This window comes from Protopterus annectens, chromosome 1.part1 (assembly GCF_019279795.1).
Source record: "Protopterus annectens isolate FY-2018-M chromosome 1.part1, PAN1.0, whole genome shotgun sequence".
Lineage (NCBI taxonomy): Eukaryota > Metazoa > Chordata > Ceratodontiformes > Protopteridae > Protopterus > Protopterus annectens.
Genome location: NC_056726.1, coordinates 464,990,006 through 465,010,482, shown reverse-complemented (window position 1 = coordinate 465,010,482; position 20,477 = coordinate 464,990,006). Strand labels below are relative to the sequence as shown.

Sequence of the window (20,477 nt, the reverse complement as noted above, 5' to 3'; positions counted from 1 at the left end):
CCATAACAGCCAAAATGACCAAAACCAAACATAACTGGAAATAGCGCAAAGACAAAAGTATTACTGAAAACAAAAAAAATGTTATTTTCTTTTTCTGATGAAGTCTGTCTTTTATGACAAACATATAACTCCAAGAAATGGCTTGGTACACGAAGAAAAGCACAGTACCAAGACGATATTTCCAACAGCTTTATTCACTACGTAATCCACTCCACAAGCACAGTACTATGCTGAGTACTGCAAACAGAATACAAAACACACAGGGTTGAGCGCTTTCATCTGCAAAAGCAGATTTCATCAGAACCAAGAAGCTCCCAAAAAGAGCTCTTAAATATCTAATTAGGCGCCAAAAATTAGTGAATTAATTAATTGAAAATTCACTCAAATTGCACATCCTTACAGGGTTTATGCCCAAAAAAATTGAATAGTTTGTTGTAGTTAAACCATAACAAAACACATCATACTGATTTACGTATATATATATATAATCACTAAAAAACTAGTAATAAACTTAAAAACTTGTAATAATATACGGTGAAATTATATGAACAAATGTGTATAAAAATGTGTATAAAAATATATATATGTGTGTATGTAAATTTGAAATATATTGGAAAAAAAAAATATATATACATGTATATATGTAATGTGTGTAATATTCAGATGTATCCTGAATTTATAATGACAAGTGGATGTACCATGTAAAATATAAATAATTGAAATACAGAGGAGTACTCAAAATGACTAAACTACCGGGGTTGGTGGCATACAACCTCCCTTCAAAAGTGATGTGTGCATATGCCATTAAAAATTCAATGGTAACAATACAATGGTACAAATAATAAGCCATAGTACACTTTTACAAGAAATCTTCCTAATCTACAAAAAGTGTAAAAGTGTACTATGGCTTATTATTTGTACCATTGTATTGTTACCATTGAATTTTTAATGGCATATGCACACATCACTTTTGAAGGGAGGTTGTATGCCACCAACCCCGGTAGTTTAGTCATTTTGAGTACTCCTCTGTATTTCAATTATTTATATTTTACATGGTACATCCACTTGTCATTATAAATTCAGGATACATCTGAATATTACACATATTACATATATACATGTATATATATATTTTTTTCCAATATATTTCAAATTTACATACACACATATATATATATTTTTATACATATTTTTATACACATTTGTTCATATAATTTCACCGTATATTATTACAAGTTTTTTAGTTTATTACTAGTTTTTTAGTGATTATATATATACGTAAATCAGTATGATGTGTTTTGTTATGGTTTAACTACAACAAACTAGTCAATTTTTTTGGGCATAAACCCTGTAAGGATGTGCAATTTGAGTGAATTTTCAATTAATTAATTCACTAATTTTTGGCGCCTAATTAGATATTTAAGAGCTCTTTTTGGGAGCTTCTTGGTTCTGATGAAATCTGCTTTTGCAGATGAAAGCGCTCAACCCTGTGTGTTTTGTATTCTGTTTGCAGTACTCAGCATAGTACTGTGCTTGTGGAGTGGATTACGTAGTGAATAAAGCTGTTGGAAATATCGTCTTGGTACTGTGCTTTTCTTCGTGTACCAAGCCATTTCGTGGAGTTTTATGACAAACACCCTTAATTAAATTATTTTTTTATGCTGCTAAACTGAACAAGTTTTTCTTGTTACTGGTTTTATTTTTGTTGTTGAGCTGCTATTCCCAGTTGTGTTTGGTTTTAGTCATCTACCATTCAGTTAACTGTGCAGTGTGGCTCCAAAGCTTAGGGGATAAAACTCTGACCATGATCTAGATTACCCAGATTTGATTAATAGTGGAGTGCTTCAAGGAGATGGTCAGGGAGGATGGGAGTGAGTAGGCAAATGCCAGCTCACCCATCCTGGAGAAAGGGATGGCAGCTCGGTCCCCAGCAAAACCTCAGACACTATGCAGAGGCTGGGTGACAAACTGGAAAATAGACTAGGTTGCATTTCCAATCAGCATTTGTGTTGTAACTGGTGAACTACACACACAAACATAGGTGTCTGCAGCACTGGATCTGGCATTGTGGGAATTCACACATGCCTAAATTGTCAGGGGGAGAGGTTAGTCTAATAAGGAAATCTCCACCCCTTCAACCACTTACATGTTTATTGGTCAACAAGTAGTTCCCCAGCCAGGGGACAGTTAAGGTCTACTGTCAATTTCACATGATCCTGTTTTTGGGCTGCTATTTCAGGAGAACTCTGGAACAGTAGGAGAAGGGCACATTGTCAGCAGGCACAAGAAAGAAAAGACAGAGTAAAAAATTGTTCTCTTTTCATTGTGAGTACACTTAAAGACTTGCTCTTAGCTTCTTATATTAGTAAAGGTTCTTTTGATCATCTTTGTTGTTTATACTATTTAGTAGCATCTGCTGTTCCAAAGTTAGCTGTATGCTTTGCATGCTTCCAGATAACCAAAGATTTACTGTTCTTGGTAGCACACTGTTATACGAGATCCTTTGCTTTTTGTCTCTAACAGCAATGTCTGAGCACAATAAATAAGTGTACCACAGTAAGCCTGCATTACTCATTGAAAGCAGTTCAGTAACTCCACCAAAATAATATCATTACAGCTACACAATTAACAAATATTGCAACTGTCACTTTCTCTATTACTCTAACCTCATAAATTAACAGCAACTTTTAACTTTCCTCAGCAAATAATAGCCTAATTAGAAATACTGAACTGAAGGGAAACAGACTGGTGTGGTGCTTGTTGCAAAAAAGTAGCAGCAAAAACACTCAGGCATTGTGCATGTTCAGTATTGTCCATATCCACACTGTATTCTAATCTAGCTCACGCAGACCCCCAAGGAAGCAAAAGTCCCATTATGCAATAACATTATTTATCAAATGTGTATTTCTTTTTTTTAAATATGTTAATTGTATTACAGCAGTACATTATGTTGTGTGTGGGTAATGCAGGATACCACAGTAGGTTTTTTTTGGTCACCGAGGCTTCATCTTGTGACCAAAGCACACCAGCCAAGGGTAAACCCTGTATTACACATCCAAATATAATATATTGTTTAATTCATTCCCAAGCATCTTTTACTAGCTTCTAACCCTTGTTTCCTTCATAAAACAGTGCTCCCAGCCTGAGTTTGAAAAAGGTCCATGTGGATCAGTGGTCTATTAAGGCTGACAAAGTAACAGCTTAAAGTTCACCTATATCAGCAAGGAAATTAGTGTAGATGAACACGATTTGATTAAAGCAATATAAACGTTCTCAGCTTTTTTTATAACCTTGCCATCCTCGCAGCTAGAAACGTCAACTGTGCAGATTCTCAGACTAGCACCCCCCCCCCCCAACTCAAAATAAATAAATAAATAAAATATCTTCTATGGACTTGCAACTGTTAATGCTTGCTATTTACCAGTACATCTCCAATTCCTCCCTTAGAGTGACTACCATCTGCCTACCACTTCAGTCTTCTTACTTCACTGAGAGCACTTATTCTCACGTCTTCTATTTCTACTATTGTAATGAAAAAAGCAAAATTATTATATGACTACCCCCTTAAATTTGTTTTGCCACATTTTTCAAAGACCCAAAGCGGATTTTTTTTTACTGAAAAGCGAGATTTTTGCAGTATAAGCAATTCATTCAAACAAGAATTTAAAGGTGTTTAAACTACTGCATTGTAAGTTGATGTAATGCGGTGGTGGTGCTGCGGTAGCTTTGTCACTCACCTCACAGTAAGACGTGGTCCTGTTCGATTCTCAACTAGAGCGTCTTCTCTGTGGAGACATGCGTGAATGTGCGTACCTTCGTTGAAGGTTGTGCGTCAGGGCTGGCAACTCGGCACGTAAAAATCCGCCAATCATTAGCGGACCAGAGTTCCGCTGGGGCGACCCCTAATCGGGAAAAGCCGAAAGATACAACAACTAAATACAACGCTAGAGAATACCCTTTCTCTTAAAATATCATGACAACTGTAACGTTTTCCTCTTTCTTTTCACAGGACAAAGATGCCCAAATCAAACTGGTCTGCAAAAAGTGGAACAGGTGTTAACTCTATTCTGAAATTTCTGGCTTGTGTAAAACTGCTCTGCTGGAATTTTCGGAAAGCAAAACATTAACGAACCATTATGTAATATAAAACAAAGCATTATCCCACACACGCTGAACTATAAATACTGCCTGTGAAGTTGCATAAACTTGGATAACCTTCTCGGAATTTCCTTAATGCTACACCATGCAAGATATGAGGGAAGTGTGTTACGTATAGCAAAACATCTCAAACACTAACAGTATTACAAGCATACTGCTTAACCTCAGTGTAAGAATTCTGGACAAAACCAAAAATAATTGCGGACAAAGGCCCCAACTCAGGAACAGATTTTAAATATTTCCTTGCAGACTTAAAAGCTGATAGAGTAAAAAGCTCTGCATCATCATTAATTTTCTTTTTTATACTACTAACAGTTAGATTTTATCATAATACATCCACAAATTAACATTAAAATGAACTAAAAAGTACTTGCTAAGTAACTATAATATTAATTTTCTTTAGGCTATGAAGTCTGAAACTCAAATGTTTGACATTAAGTTACTTTAGTTCTCAATGATTTGCCAGAATGCCACACATTTTATGAGAAACGGGACAACATAATGGGCACTCTGCAAAATCCTGGACAGTTGAGATGTATGCTTATAATAAATAATACATATAAAAGAAAAGGAACTGTGATCAGTACTGGGTTAAACATGGACATTCCTTTCGGTGTTATCCAGAATACTAGACTGCAACCAAAGTTTCATTAATGCAACGTGCAGTTTTTTCCAGCTGCCGTTTGTATACGGCGGGAGTAACATTTCGAAAGTGTTGCACCACAGACCAGAGGCACTAACTGCCTTTCTGGATCAACAGATACCAACGTGGTGTGATTTGCGGTACCTGGAAAGAAAACCACTTCGCTTATTCTAGGCAGTGATAGCCACGCTCAGGAAAGTGGAGCATGTCTTTTAAGAGAAGGGGCACCACTGACAGCTTTGTCCAGGGCTCCATTTTCTAGGGTTGCCACCTTTTCAAATGCCCAAAGTGGGACATTTTTTTGCAGAAATGTGAGAGTTTGCAGGACAAAACTTACCCAAAGCCAGTCCAAAGGACAGAACTTCACTCTTTTGCCAAAATAAAAACTTATTTTATAGCATTTGAGTTGTTTATGCCATTTCCTATAATATTTATGTTTCAGATACAAAATAACTGTTTTATGCAAATATTAAAGAAAACTTAAGAAATATATTTTATCTTAAAATCTCAGGACATTTGCAATTTTTTAGTTTTTTTCTCAGGACACACAACTGCGCAAAGAGGAACAGGTGGTAACCCTATCCATTTTCACGTAAGGGCTGAAATGGCATTCGCATGCTATTGTAATGTTGACAGAATGTGAGGATCTGTATTACCTTACTAAATAACACGACATATATAACTCCATTTTTTTACTGTAAATAACTTGTTTTGCCACAATACATTTTTGGAAGAAAGGACAATTCTTCCACAGCATACCTTTCAACGTCTTAGTGCAACAAACCTGGACAAAGCCTAAAATAATGGGAGACTAAGGCCCCAAAACAGGGACAGACTTTAAATACTGTTCTAAACATAACAGGATTTGCATTAGCATGTGTTTTCTGAAGTGTATGTTATCCGAAACTCGAAACATATATCATTGTTTGCTGACTAATTCTCAGTGAGTTGCTACAAAAAATGCAGATTTTGTGAAGAACAAACCAAAAATACGAGGCAAAAATCTAGGCAGTCGAGAAAGGTGCGGAGACAAAATCAGGAGTGATAACAGTTGCGCCCTAAGCACAAGTGATACAGCTTACAATAATAATAGTAATAAAACACGTTGTACATATAAAACATTTTAACCATAACGTTCCAATATGCAACGTTAGTATCGGACTGTTGGTCAGTTTTCAGTCCTACTATTCAGCTGACTGCATCAAAATAGTCCCATGCCTTACCATCTTTGTTAGAGAGATAACAGTAAAAATGCACTGTTGACATAACAGCTAAACATTGTTAGTTAAAAACGAAAAATTAAAGTATCAGTAAAGATCTAATAACGCAAGAGGCAATAGCTTGCCCTTCGCTGCATTCTTAGTTTTCGTTTGCTCATTGGCACATTGTTCACTTTTAACCTTTGCCCTCTGAACTGCTTGTGTTAACTAATGCTTCCTGCTTGCTGGAATCAGTCAGTGGAACTGGAGCGGTGATTGATTCGTGTATGGAGTGTGTAGTAGTGCAAACAAGAGAGAGAGGAAGTGTATGTACTTGAAGTGAGTGAGAGGGGGAGACGGAGAAAGATAGTAAGAAGGCGGTGGAAGAAGAGGAGGGAGGTAGAAAGGGGCGGTGAGGCGTCTGGTGCTTTTCGCGTAGTATTTCTGATCGGTATTCTGAGCACATCAAGCCAACAGAATGAGGAAGAAATCCCGCATTCTCTTATGTTTCGCCTTCCTTTGGGTGTTAGGAATCGCTTATTATTTTTTCTCTGGAGCGACTCTAAGTCGAAAGGTAAGTTAGAGTGGATTTTGTGGCTTTTGGATGCTCACTGAGGCGACCCTCGGGTACCCTTTACATGTCTCAAGAGGCAATGGGATAGGATTATTATTAATTTTTTTTGGGGGTAGAGTTGTTTGGAGCAGGAAGGTGTCCGGTATTCTGGTATCTAGTCAGCATCATCAATCGTCATTGTACCTGAATGGCATATTATATAATGGAAAGTGGCCACGTTCTAGGTTTGCTATGGGGATGGGGGTTAGTCATGTTCCAGTTAGTTAACTGCCAAAACTGTAATGAATACAGAGGCCATTGAGGGCAGAGGGATGCTGAATGGTGCGATCAACACCAGTATGTCCGTGGCAGTGGGGTTCATTTTCAGTGCAGTGTCTTCTGATCTATATTGATCACGATGTTTTTTTTTGCATAAAAGTAACCTTTTACGTTCATTAGATCAGTGCTTAACATTTCTTAAGAAAACGGTGTTACTCGAATTTCAGTCGGAGTGGAGATCTGAACCGGTTGTCAAACTGATGACAGTGCACTTTAATTTTGTTCTTAAGTAGAACAAGACTTTTTTGCTCACTTTGCAAGTGGTAGTGGCTTTGGACGCAGGCGATATGAACATCCTAATAAAAGGTCTGGTTCTCAACTGTTCCTAAACTGACAAAAGTTGCTCGAAGTGATCTTTTCGAGGTAGAATGTTCGTTATGGAGTTGTACTGATTTGTGTGTTGCACGTTTTTGGCAGTGAAGTTATCCAGAGTCAGGTTTAGAGTTTCAGACTTTGAATGTATGAATACAGCGCAATCGTTTTGGGTTTTGAAACCGAGACCTTTTGTAATGGAGAGAAAATGATTTCAGTTGTAGTTTAGATATTGTGGGGTGGGTAGATGCGACTTAGAAAGTAACGTCTGAAGCCTTGACTGATATATTACATGGCCGTGTACACTGTTTTAGTCCACTATTCCATGTTTTGCTTAATGATTGTTGTCAAAATTAGTTCTTACCTTAGGTAGTCAAAGAAGTACAGCATTGTCTGTTTGTGTATTTGGCTTTTCAGTATTGTAATGGGAATTAGTATGATGATTTTTTTATTTTGTTAAGAGTAATTAAGACTCTCACATGTGATATTCCGTAATATCTCTTGAGTGCCACAAAGTGAATGAAGTAAGATCAGTTGTTGTTCAATATAGCATTGGACATTTGCTGTAAAAGATATTGTTTTCTTTAACCTGAAGTTTGAGTTGTAGAAAGTTGTGCTGTCACTGCTGTGGCTACTTTGTCTTAAAACAGCAATCTCAACTACCATTCTGTTAAAGTTTTATGCATTAGTTAAGAAACATATAGTTGTCCTGCAGGTGACTGTCAGTACTCTCTCTTTACACATTTTCTTCTCTTTGTCACCATTCTCTGGTGACATGCTTAAGGGGGTCTTTAAATGGTTGTAACAGCTGCATTTCCAATTGCTTGAGTTGAAAGTCATCTTCAGTTGCCCCAATAGACCTCATGATTTATTAAGTGGTAAAAAATAGGCAGCTTAAATTGTCACATTCAAGGTGTTGTCATGATGTGTAAAACAAAGCTCATGGCTCTTCTGGAATGGGCATTCCAAATATCCTGCCTCTTGGGCTGTGCAGCAATTTTGTAGATTCTGTGTCTCCCCAGTTCTGCTTTGTTTCTCTTATCACAAATGTAGAAATAATACTAGTATTTGTTGACACTGGGTGACTTGAGTTCTCTTGTTAATTCTGTAACTTTTCAACTCAGGAGTAGGAGCAGCTGCTAGCACAAATGCATGCAGAGGGGGTCATTATTTTTAGCCCTTATGGCTCATAAATGAAGGAATTTATTTATAGATTAGTGATGTACTCTTTCCACTGCTGTAATTGGTTATTATGATATATTCAATGTAAACATAAGATGAAATGGGACTGATTTTTAGCATTTAAAAAGGTACAGTTTTCAGCTAAAGATGTGACTTTTTTTCTGTGGTTGTATTTGGAATGACTTTGGTTTCTCTCCAGAGAGAGAGAGAGAGATTAGTTTTCAAACAGTATTTAAAATAAACTATTTTTGTGGCAGATTGTGAAATAAAAAAACAAAACATGTAATTGCTTCCTCTGAAGAATGTACAAGGAAGGTTTCATAGTGTTAGCCTGGTGTGGTAATTGAATGTGATAGTTTACTTTTTTAGCTCGTGTTAGCACAACCTTTTTATTTATCTATCCTATTTATTTGCATTAAGCTTTCAAAAATTATGTATGGTGTAAGTGTGATGGTGTGAGTTTGTAAATTTTAGATGGTAGCTTACATATTTTAATTTTTTTTTTACTTTGCTGTATGCTTTATTTTGGGTTTTATGCAACAGCAGTAATAGAAAGTGTTTATTGATCTTAAAGTTTTCAAAGAATATTGATTAGATGTTAATTGTAGTAGAAATTTGAACCCTGCGCATTTGCTACTGGCACTATGCCATGACAAGTTGTGTTTTTGAATTTTTAGGAGTTTAGAAATGTGTAGCATCATTGTTTAAGCTGAGTCAAATTATGATTGCTTCACATGTAAATGTTGACTTTTTGGAGCAAGATTTTGGAGGTAAATATATATGCAAGTATCGTATTTATTTTTTTATTTTGACATTAACTTTCCAGTCAGGTTTATTGAGGACAAGCCAGATGCAAACTGTTAGTTTGCTGCAGAAAGTTGCTGTTTTTATGTTTTTATTGTGGGTTCAAATTTTGTCAGAGTTGAGTGAATGCTGTTTACAGAATTGTTACTGCATTCACAATTCACATAGGTGTTCTAGTTGCTTTTACATGGCATATAATGTTTCTGTTGAAGTTAATAAGGCACTAGGAGTAACTATGATGTAAAGTTTAACTTTTCAAACGGGTTAAAGTGCTGACAGTGTGCTTTTAGGGTATCGTGCTATAGTCTATACTTGTCGAGTCTTAGCAGCTAATGTTTAATGCAGAGTTGAAAGCACTTCCTTTTCTTTTGGTCTGTATATTTGAACCTGGTTGTCCATTTGGAATTTAACTTGGATGAAACACACATCTGCTTTGTTCCTTTTGTATGTGCTAAGAGATATTGCAGGTCCAGAGAAGTCCATTGGCCATAAGCCGAAGATTTTTTTCATAGTTGCTGAAGTGCAGTCTTTATAGCTAATTGACCGCTTTGCACAGAAACTGAGAATTATCTTTTTACCTTCATATATTTGTGCTAAATACTGGTACCGCTTGCGTCATAAAAGTAACTTCCATTCTCACATGGTTTTATTTTTGCAGACAGGTCATCTTTTTCCCGATATACTCAATCTCCCCTAATAGAATCAGTGTTGTTTTTCCTTGGACTTGGTAGCAGTAAATTCTACTCTCTCTTGTATGTATTTGGAGAACTTATCAGTGTTATTTTTCTTTTTATTACTCCCTCTAAATTTTGCATTACTAGTAAGGTTGTAAACAGACATTTCATTAGGGTTGACCAGTTTGCTGGAAGGCATTACTAAATGATTTTCTTTTGTTGAATCTGTTTGAAGCTGACATGTCATCCAGTTTAGTGTTTGGTGCTTATAGTAATATCAGAAAGTGGCAGTTCTCACTTTTGTTGGTAAAAGCGTTTTCATAAATGTTTATTGACCTTATTTCGGTGTGAAAGCAGTGACTTAAATAGCTTTGTTAAGGATGTAAATATCAGGTGTAGCTTTCCTTCTGCTTTCTCTACTCCCCATCTTCCACTGTAACTCTGGCAAATAACGGGTGAGATGCAGCAGATACTGGGAAGTATGTGGGATCTGGCAGGTGTTTGGGATGGGTGCCTCAGGGACTGCAGACTGAGGTACACACAGGAAACTGGGAGATGCTTATTAACATTCTCGGGGTTGGATTAAGTAAAAAAAAATAAAATTTTTTGTGAAGATTAACACTTTACGTCTGTTCGAGTCTCTTCTATCTGCAGGGCATTTTGTAGCTTTTTCAATGTGTAATTGTTTTGAAAGCTTTAAAAGAACTGATTTTGTGCTTGCCATACTTTCATTACTGTAAGTAAACATTGATAACTTGATGCTCATTGCCTTGCTGGCCAGAATAGTAATACATTACTTCCATGCAGTCTGACTTTATGTAGTTGGTTATTCTTCATTAACGTAAGAGTTTTCATGGGGCTGGGAGGTGTTTTTCTTTCCTGTTTGTCAGGAGGGATATAATGGAGTTGTTTACAACAGGTTTTGTTAAAGACTTATGGCAATGATCTTGGAAACTTTCTGTTGAAAAATCAAGGTAATTGTTTTTGGTGCTAAATACTGTTGTGTGTCTGGCTGCTTTTTTGACGAAGTATGCATTTTGCTGTTTGATTTAAGAGTAACTGTGTGAGGTTTTTAAAGTTACTGTTGTGGTGTCAATGTTTTAAGGTATTAAACATGTAGGGTTAATAATGGGAAATTTATAATTCCCACCTTTTAGTAAGATTGTTTTGTGTTAAAATATTAATCTTTTCACTGTCATGGTTGTAATAGTTTTTTTAATAAGAGAAACTAATTCCAACATCAACGTGGTAAGTATTTAAACACAAGCTAAAACAAAACAATGCAGTGGTACTTTAACTATGTACTTTATTTACATGCTTCAGCGCGGACCTGTGAGGCTGGAGTATTATCAATAGCTAAGTAACTAAAATGTGTTTTAAGCACAGTGACCTTCCATCTCCCTGCACTCCAGGCACAAGCCTTTTTTCAGGGTGACCCAGCAGCAGTGTCTAGTTAAGTGACTTGTTCAGAGTGGTACAGAATGAAAGCTGAGGACATCAAGCCCTGGATTATTGAATGAAGCTCATTTAGTAATTCATAGCCTTAATTCTCTGGACCTTGACCATCTAGAACATAATAACCGTAAGTATGGTCTCTGAGGTGGTGATGAAAGATTATTTTTATTTATGGGTGAGATAAATGGGATGGACAGTAGAGTATTGTTTATAGAACACTAGTGGCATAAACCAGGTGAATGAGGATTTGTTTGTATAATATGTAAATACTGTTTCTACAGATACCATGAAAATGATGGCTTTTTTTCTTTGTTTCAGTCACTGAAGTATTGACTATATGCTTAAGGTTACTTGATTTGCTGTGACTTCTGTTTGTTCAGTTGAAGGGGAAAAAGGTGTTTTTAGTTTCTCGCAAGAACTGCGGTGTACATTAGTCCTGGAATATGACTTGTAGCATTTTTAGTATTCTTCAGATAGAGAAACTGTGTCTTTTAGTTGTCTGTTTCTAATTTACCGTTTTATTGCATGTAGTGGTTCACTTGAAAAAAAAAAACTTGGAAATTCTGTCTGCCTTCTGATTTTATATGTTTAAGTAACCTGAAAGTTGTTTGTAGCAGTAAATGTAATGTGACTGTGTCTGTGGCTTAGATGCGGCATTTGAAAGCATAGTGTGCATTTTGCGGTGCAGTTTCAGTGGTGTCTGCCAAGCAGTTGCTATTTGAAACTGAAATACAATATTGTGTAAAATCGCAACAGTATAGAAAGGTAATTGGTAAAAAAAAAAAAAAAAAAAATGCAGTCATTTGAATCTACTTTTTGGTGTGTTTGGACCAGAGGTACTTGCTGGTTTAACATGATCTTGCTTCCCTTACTGTAGCCTTGTAATCATTACAGCCTATAAATTCCTTGTGTTGACGTCAGTCATGCTGACTTGTTGCTGTCTTTTATTCAGACATTTCTGTATTTTTATTCGTTTATGTAATATTATTCTATATTACTGCATAGAATTGTGTCCGCATGCATGGAGTTATTTACAGCAAACATTTTGTGTTGTGTTTTTGTTGTTGTTCTTTGTAAGGTGGATCTGTCTGCAAGTTTTACTGAAATCACAACCAAACCACACAGGCAGTAGATCTTATCAAAAGGCAACCAAGAACAAAAAACACCAATGTGCCACAAGTCAAGGAGAAAGCCGACAGAAATGTTTATTGAGCGCTTTCGCCTCTACTCACTGAGACTTCTTTAGAATGAAGCTATCCCATTAAGCAAACACAAAACGGTCACATGACCCCGGGCATACAAGCATTAAGCTTTATTTGCCAGATTAATTTTAACAGTTCTAATCTAACTTCTATTGCCTCGTGTACTGTTGTGGGGCTGTTCTTATCTGTTACAAAAAGTACAAACTTATCAAACCCTGTACAAACTCTGGCATGTTTACATGTTTTTTTGGGATCACATTTTCTAATACAGCAGATATTCATATATCTGTATTTAAGCTATCCTTTGATTTTTACCTACATAAAATGCCAAACATGTTGTACAGCTAGCAATATATAGATGCCCCAGGGCTGAACGAGATTTTTAATATCGGTCGTGTTTTACTGATGAATGCACACACAAATTAACAGATTATTGTGCTGTATGAATAATGTACTGTTTTGGTGATTAAGGTTATAGATACTCTTTGCATTCTTTTCTGTAATTTTAATGTGGTGTATGTTCAGATTAATTGTTCTTAGCTTAATGGGTTAGCTTTGTTTTGATGAAGTCTCTGGTAGTAGAGAAAGGAGCTTAATAAACATTTCATTTTGTAATTTTCTGCCTTGTGGCACATTGGGGTGTGTGTGTGTGTTTTTTATTTTATTTTTTTACCCTTGTTTACACAGTTTTTCCATCTATGCAGACATTTGGCATTTCATTTATTTAACCATTTTGTTACCTTTGCAAGTCGACAAACTAACCATGACCCATTCTAAAAGGGTAAGGGTAAATGCACTGTATGCATACCTCTCAACTGTCCAAATTTTTGTAGAATGTCTAGATTTTTGGTTCATATTTATGGCCTGTTCCTCATCAAATTTGTGGTTTTGGCAAATTACTGGGATGATCTGAGGACTGAAGTAACAAAATTACAGCATACAATTGAGTTTGACTTCAAATCCAATGTATGTTAAAACAGACCCTGTTACTCTAGCAACTTTTGTTTTTATAAGAGCAATATTTAAAATGTGTCCCTATTTTTGGGCCTTTGTCTCCCCCCCCCCCGTCATTCTGTCAGGCTTTGTCCTGATTTCTTGCATTAAGAGGTATGACTATATATGTACAGTTTGTAGTAACTAATGAATTATTTATTGTGGGAGGGAGCAGGAAACCAGAGAATCTTGAGCATCTTATGGACTGTGGGGATATGCAGACCTGCATAGTGACTGAAAGTCAGGAGTGAACCCTTCAGTCTGGACTTACAAAACAGAAACTGCAGCTGTTGCATTGTTCGTTTTACTTGTAGCCTGTATCCTTCCATATTTGATCATGTGCAGAAATGTGCATTCTCTACTGAGTGATTTTTATATTTGTTTTTCCCAATTAGTCCTGTGGTGTCACACTAATTACTGCTGTTTGTCTTTCAACAATTCCCCAGGTAGAGGTAAGCTGAGATGGTCCTATATGGCTGTATTTACTCGGGAGTAAAATGTATTGGCCTAATATTTTTTTTTTCTGACTGCTCTAGAGTTTGGGGTTTACAATCTGATATTGGGGTTGGGGTTCTATCATTACCTATAGGACTGAGACCCTCAAGACTGAGTCAGTCAGGCACTGAGAAATACTTGGGCTACCTATTCCCATTTTCTTTAACCTGAAGGGCACTTGTGACATCACATTTTTTCAGCTGCTGTGGTCTCACTTAAAAGAATGGCACCAGACTACAAATTTCTCAGAAGCATTTTTTTCAGAGTTTTATCAAGCTGTGTTCAGAATAGTAGTTTGTCTTTCTTTTGTCTGTCTTTTATTGACTTTTCCATCTCAGGTCAGTAAATTGCTTTTTTCCACTTTTCACCAGCTTTGTAGCTGACCCCCCCCCCCTTCTGGCTTGGTGCCATTTTCTTTCCCCGGTCTGTGTTTCGTTCTTGGGTATTGGGTAGCACTAGTTCTTTAACTCGTTTTTTGTTGGATTGCTTGTGATTATTGTTGTCATTTGTACTGTCAACCTTTTCTTTCATGCTGCAGACTTGGTTGTGATAGAGTTGTTGCCGTTCTTTACCAGTTAAGGGGGGGGGAAAGGAGTCAAAGTAGTTCAAAAAGTGCCAGTAAGTGGCCAAGCTGTCCCTACTGGACCTGCACTAAGTATGTTTAAAGTACTTGCGAGAGGCTGATTTTTTTTTTTTTTTTCAGAGCCTTGCAATATTTGTGCTTTATGCCCTCAGGGATAGACGTCGCTTGGAACTTAAAGGCAACTCCTTTCCCCAGGCTGTCCCTCTCCTTTTATCTGTTACCCCCAAAGTAGTCTTAAGAAGAGGCTGTCGCTACTGAGTCCCACTATACTGCCCCAACTAAGGAAGTGCTTGTCCTCAACCCAGCTTCGTCAGTTCTGTGGCTTCCAAGCCTGAGCTTTGAATTCCACAAAATCCCAGTTGATGCCCACACAGTGTCACATGCATTGGATGCACGATGGTCACTGTCTTGTTAGGCATTTTGTATGACAGTTCAGTCTTAGATTCTGCAGGGCCATTTGGAGACTTTGTCTCAGATAACCAGGTTTCATAGTTTCTTTCAGTTATATTGTTCCCAGTGGCGAATTTCATGTGAGGGTGTTAGACTGTCATAATTGAGTGGAGTCAGTTCTGTGTGCTTAGTCTTCCCAATCAGAATTTCCAGGATGTGTAAAGATCAGTTCTGCTGGTGCGTTATTGAGTCCAGCTTATTTCTGGGCAGACCCTTCTAAACGTTGTTACAACAGATGCTCCTGCTGTAGGGTGGGGTGGGCATTGTCAGGAGCAGAGTGCCTAAGGGCCTCACTCTTGTTAATTTAATTTTGTAGTCTCGTGCCTAAGGGCCTCACTCTTGTTAATTTAATTTTGTAGTCTCTCACTACCTTCCCCTTTCATGGCTTATTATTTTAACTTTCCTTCAGAATTCTGGAGTTAAATCTCTTTGGGACCCATTGATTTGCCAGCTTGTGTTTGTAAGTATTCATTTAGACACTCCTTTTTCATTGACTGGACTGACTTGTATAACTGGGTCTACCAAATTAGTGATTTTATTATGCTTTATGCTTGATTTTGGTGTATCGTTTGCTTTAAGTACTGAACAGAAGTTCCTAGTTATTATGAAGCCTTCTTTTCCTTCCCCCTTTTTAATTGTTTGGTATTAATTTTCATGGGTTCATAGGCAAATACATGGCTATCGGTCTGTAAACTTTTACAAGTCTAGGCAACAACTAGTGGTCTGAATCAAACCCTTTACCTTGCATGTGTAAGCTAAAGACCTTGACCATTATGGCAACAGCAGGTAGTAGTTTCTGTGCTATTAGTTAAAGATCAGCTGCAAATGTGTAAAATACAGCATTTTGTTTTGGCCTTATGTAAATGTTCCTGGTGTATAGTAGTTTGGGTTCAGTTTTGTTAAGTGTGTGATGTGATTACGTGAATCTGAGGCCAAAGCCTTCCTACCTTCTCTTTCTGGTATGTTTAATTTTGTAATAGTAAAAATTCTGTACTTTAGTTTGTTTTTTTTCCCAAAGATGTACTTTACTTGGTGGTTCCTGTGGAACAGACGTGTGCATTTTGGAGTGAATACATCGTTGATTTTTTTCAGAATGTTTGTTTGTTGGTCACACTCCATACTATGATATTACAATAGTAAATATGAAGGGTAGGCAAAAACAATGTCATAGTAAATGCACTGTGACGACAGAAGAATTTAAATGGGCAATAACATTTTACTTTTTTGTCAGGGTGTCCATTGTGTGACTTTGCTTTAATTTTTTGTTTAAATTTTTTATCTCATTCTTACTCCAGTTTTGCTGTCAAGTGCATGTGCTGATGACATCGTGGATTTTATTTCTCTTTTAAGATATTAAAGAATAAACTTTTTTTTTTAATTGCTATAATGTACTGTGCAGTCAATGCAGGCTGTAAAATGGACGACCCACTCTGTGGTAGTTTTGCCTAGTATGTTACTTATCTGAACACATTTTTTTATATTGTATTTGCCTCGTAATGGAAGAAGGAGATCTGTAATATTTTTCTCAGTTTAAGCCTTTGCTCCTTTTGTTGTCTTTCACAATTCTTTCATGTTAATTACAGATTGTTTTCCCTTTCTCTATTGCACTTCATTTCCTGGATGGTGTCTTCTTTTTCCATCAGTAGCCCTCATTACTGCATCTTTAGAGAGGATCACCATGGCTGTTTCTGCTGTTGCTTTCCACAAGTTTTTGTTGCCTAATTGACTCGCTTAACTTTTTTTTTTTTTTTTTTTTTTTTCTTCCGCTAATAGCACAAGAGATGTCATGATCATCTGACTCTTGAAAGAACATAGCACTCTGATTCTTTGCAGTCTGGTCGTCTGTCATTGGGTTTCTTTGCTTTGTGTAACTTGTACATAGGATCTTTCAATTACTTTTATTCTGTTTTCTGTAAACATTTTGCAGGTGTACCTCTCAACTGTCAGAAGTTTTCAGAACATCCCTGATTTTGTGTCATATTTGTCCTGTCCTTTGTAGAATACAAACCAAAAGTAGCTGATGCAAAATCTTTGTATACTTTTTTGGGTTTTGTTCAGAAATATTGAACAAAGAAGTTGAGAGGTGATTTTGGTAACCCACAGTCCACTCAATGTTTGCATAATTTATTTTTAGAAGATTGTTTTCAGCTTCTCTGAGGTGCTTGCTTCATCTTGGATTCTTGACTTTTTTCACGTGTTTCTTTGTGGCTGATGGCAGATTTTGTCATCAGCCACATTGGTCTCAAGTTGACCCCATGGTCTTTTGGCATTTTCAACGGTTTTTAGATGGCCACTGGAATTTGGGGATGCCATCACAAACATGGGATTCATTTTAGTCTGTAGTGCAGAAAACTTTAAAACCTCAACAGTTTGTGGTTAACGTATTTATGAAATGTCCAAGAAACAAAACAAAGTCCAAAGAAGATGGACAGTACCTGAAAAAAAAAAGCAAGTATCAAAAATAAAATAAATTGGACACTGAAGTAGTTAACTTCATTTATCTGCAACCTGTGGGTATTCGGATCTGAGCCAGCAACATTTTTCAAGCATCTGCTCCAAGCTTCTCCCATTACCCATAATCCTTCACGTCTCCTACCTTCCCTCAGATCTCGTTTGCCGCTTCATGTGTACGCATTGTGGTCTCTAGCTCTGTAGTTGGGTACAGTAAATGGTACTTTTTGATGTATATCGTTTTTTATTTTTATCCCATTCCTCCCCTTCATCTTTCGGTTTTCTGTCAAAAAAAAGTAGTTTTAAAAAAAGTTGGTAGTGTAGGCCTAACCGTCCTTAGCGTGTGTATGTGTGTGTTTTTAGTTGGTTTAGTTTTGACTGAGTGGTGTGTGGTAATGGCTGAATAGCCAAAACCAACTTTTAAAAAAATGCACGGTGTGTGGCCACAAGCTTTCATTGGCTGATGGGCCACACTGTGTGTGTTATTTGCCTGGGTGTTCCCCACCTATGTTTGCCTTGTAGTGTGTGCAGGGCTCAACCCTAGGGCATTGAAAGAAAGTAAGGCAAAGCTGGTAGCTAAAGGCCTGCTACCAGTTTTTGCGTTGGACTCTACCTCGACATTGGCTCCAGTAGCTGACCAACCCCCCCCCCCCCCCCAGGCTGAGACTCAATTTCCCTCTAAGACTTCTGAGATGGGGACAAAATCAAGACAAAGATAAGGGAGACAAGGATAAGAGAGGGGAAAGGCATTGTAAATGGTCTCCAGAGCGGGAGCCATTTCCCAGCCCGCCTACTGAAGTTGTCAGGACCACCTCTCCTTGGCTTCACTCCCCAAGGTTCTCCCCAGAGCCGACTGAGCCCTCGGACCAGAGGCCTTCTTAGAGGTCATCTCACAGACCAGCCAGATCCGAGTCGGTCAACCCTTGAGTCTGTCGGAGCTTGACGTGGACAGGATGATGCAGAGGTTAATTCGGATCCAAATTGGAGTCTTGTCAGGCCCCTCTCCGGCCAGAGAGGGGACCTCCTATACTCTTCTTCCATCCAATCTCTCCTTCCCTGATCTGACCTGCGGTTTCGGGGGTTTATGGATCCAAGGATCCTCTGAGCTGGGGGTTCGGCACCAACGGTTCCTCCAACCTCGACGCCGGCGAATACCTTGAGTTACTCTGATCTTGTTCGGATTCGAGCAACTCTTGGGGCCAAGAACGGAGAGTTGGATCCGAGGGAACCGAGGTGTCTTTCACCAATGCTCCCTCTGATGGTTCCTCCCTGTTCGGGAAGACAGTTCGTGACACCCTGGTCCAGAGCGAGAAGGACAGGAAGACTCTCTCTGTCGTTGGAGTTCGCTTCTGTAGCCTCGAAGATCCTTTCCTAGGAATCGAAGAGGGCAAAAGATGTGGTTCTGAAAATCTCCTTTTTCCCGGGACTCTGGACAACTCGTCCCCTAGAGGCAGAGGGGGCCCGAGGAACTTTGGGTCTAGGGAGACCTTCTCGGACAGACCCGCGCAGCAACCCTGAGGGGTTGCCCAACTGTTCTATTCTGGAGACAGTCGGGGGAAGATTGTCATTGCACCTATCGGCTTGGGAGTCCATTACGATGGACCATTGGGTGCTCCAAATATCCAGAGGCTACTCCATCCCATTCGTTGCCCCACCTGTCCAACCAAAGCGACTCCCGGATGTTCCACCCGCCCAAAGGGAGGGCGGCAGCACATGAAATTTTAAGGCTGCTTTGCAGTCGGGCCATTGAACCGGTCCCCCCAGATCAGTCCAGATTAGGTGTTTACTCCAGGTTCTTTTTAGTGCCAAAAAAGACAGGGGGAGCCTCAGGCCCATGTTGGACCTGTCAACCCTGAACCTAACCGTAGCCAAGCAGAAATTCAGGATGGTCACCTTGCAGTCCATTCTACCTTACCTCTGAGGATGTGACTGGATGTGCTTGATAGACCTCCAGGTCACTTAGTACCATATCAAAATTTGCAGAAGCTCCAGGAGATTCCTTCGCTTCTGACTGGGAGCCAATTATTTCCAGTTCAGAGCCCTACCCTTTGGTCTCACCACAGCCCCCAGGGTGTTTACCAAGGTTATGGCAGTCATAGCGGCTCACCTGAGGCTTTAGGTAAGGAAACCCTGAATTCCCTGGACGATTGGCTCCTCGCTGCTGCCATCAAGCGTCTCCTTTGTATGGCCAGACCTTGGAATTTATAGGGGCATGGCTGGACACTCTACTATTGCAAGTTTTTCTCACTCTGGACAGGGTCCAGAACCTACAAGGTCATGTGTCAGTGATCCTCTGCCCCAGGATTCCAACGGCGAGCGATTGTTCTCCGAGCCCTAGGCTCCATGGCCGCAGCAGTCTCTATCCTTCCCTCTGCGCGCCTTCACATGTGGGTGCTTCAGTGGACCCTGGCAGTTCAGTGATCTTGGTTAGATCTGCCCATGGACTGTCCAGTACAAATCAGCAGAGCCTGCAAGATTTCTCTTATCTGGTGGCTCCGATTGCAGGAAATCTTGGCAGGTCGTCCCTTCATAACACCCGCAGCCCAAGCCACAGTGACCACGGATGCTTCCCAACTCGGGTGGAGGGTACTATTTGGGGAGGACGGTCCAAGGCACGTAGTCCCAGACCGAGACCAGATTGCATATCAATGTTCTGGGGATGAGGGCAGTGCTTTTAGCATTGTAAGCCTTTCATGCTATTCTTTCTCCGGGGGCGATTGCAGTTCAGTCAGACATGTCTGTTGTTGTCTGGTGCATCAACAAACAAGGAGGAACCAGATCTTACCCTCTTTGTCGTGAGGCCATGAGAGTGTGGGAGTGGGTGATCTCCACCAGTCTGTTTCTGATTGCAACGCACATCCCGGGACGCTCCAACATTTTAGCGGACAGACTGAGTCGGGCTGTTCTAATGCCATACGAGTGGTCTCTGAAACAGTCAATAGCGGAGGAGATCTTCCTTGCGTGGGGTCAGCCTTGCTGTGATC

At 38.9% G+C, this 20,477-nt stretch overlaps 1 protein-coding gene across 5 annotated transcripts in view; it reads left to right on the top strand.

Annotated features, from left to right (window-relative positions):
* Positions 1–6,232: 6,232 nt before the first annotated feature.
* Positions 6,233–20,477, top strand: part of GALNT2 (polypeptide N-acetylgalactosaminyltransferase 2) — a 1,695,325-nt gene continuing 1,681,080 nt past the window's right edge. Inside the window, exon 1 of one of the 5 annotated variants that reach the window (XM_044076112.1) lies at positions 6,233–6,574. In XM_044076112.1, coding sequence (XP_043932047.1) covers positions 6,479–6,574 — 96 coding nt within the window. In that variant the 5' untranslated portion in view covers positions 6,233–6,478. Of the gene's footprint in view, positions 6,575–6,980; positions 7,199–20,477 lie in introns of those variants that run through there. The other 4 variants (XM_044076089.1, XM_044076094.1, XM_044076100.1 and 1 more) reach the window with 4 other exon arrangements.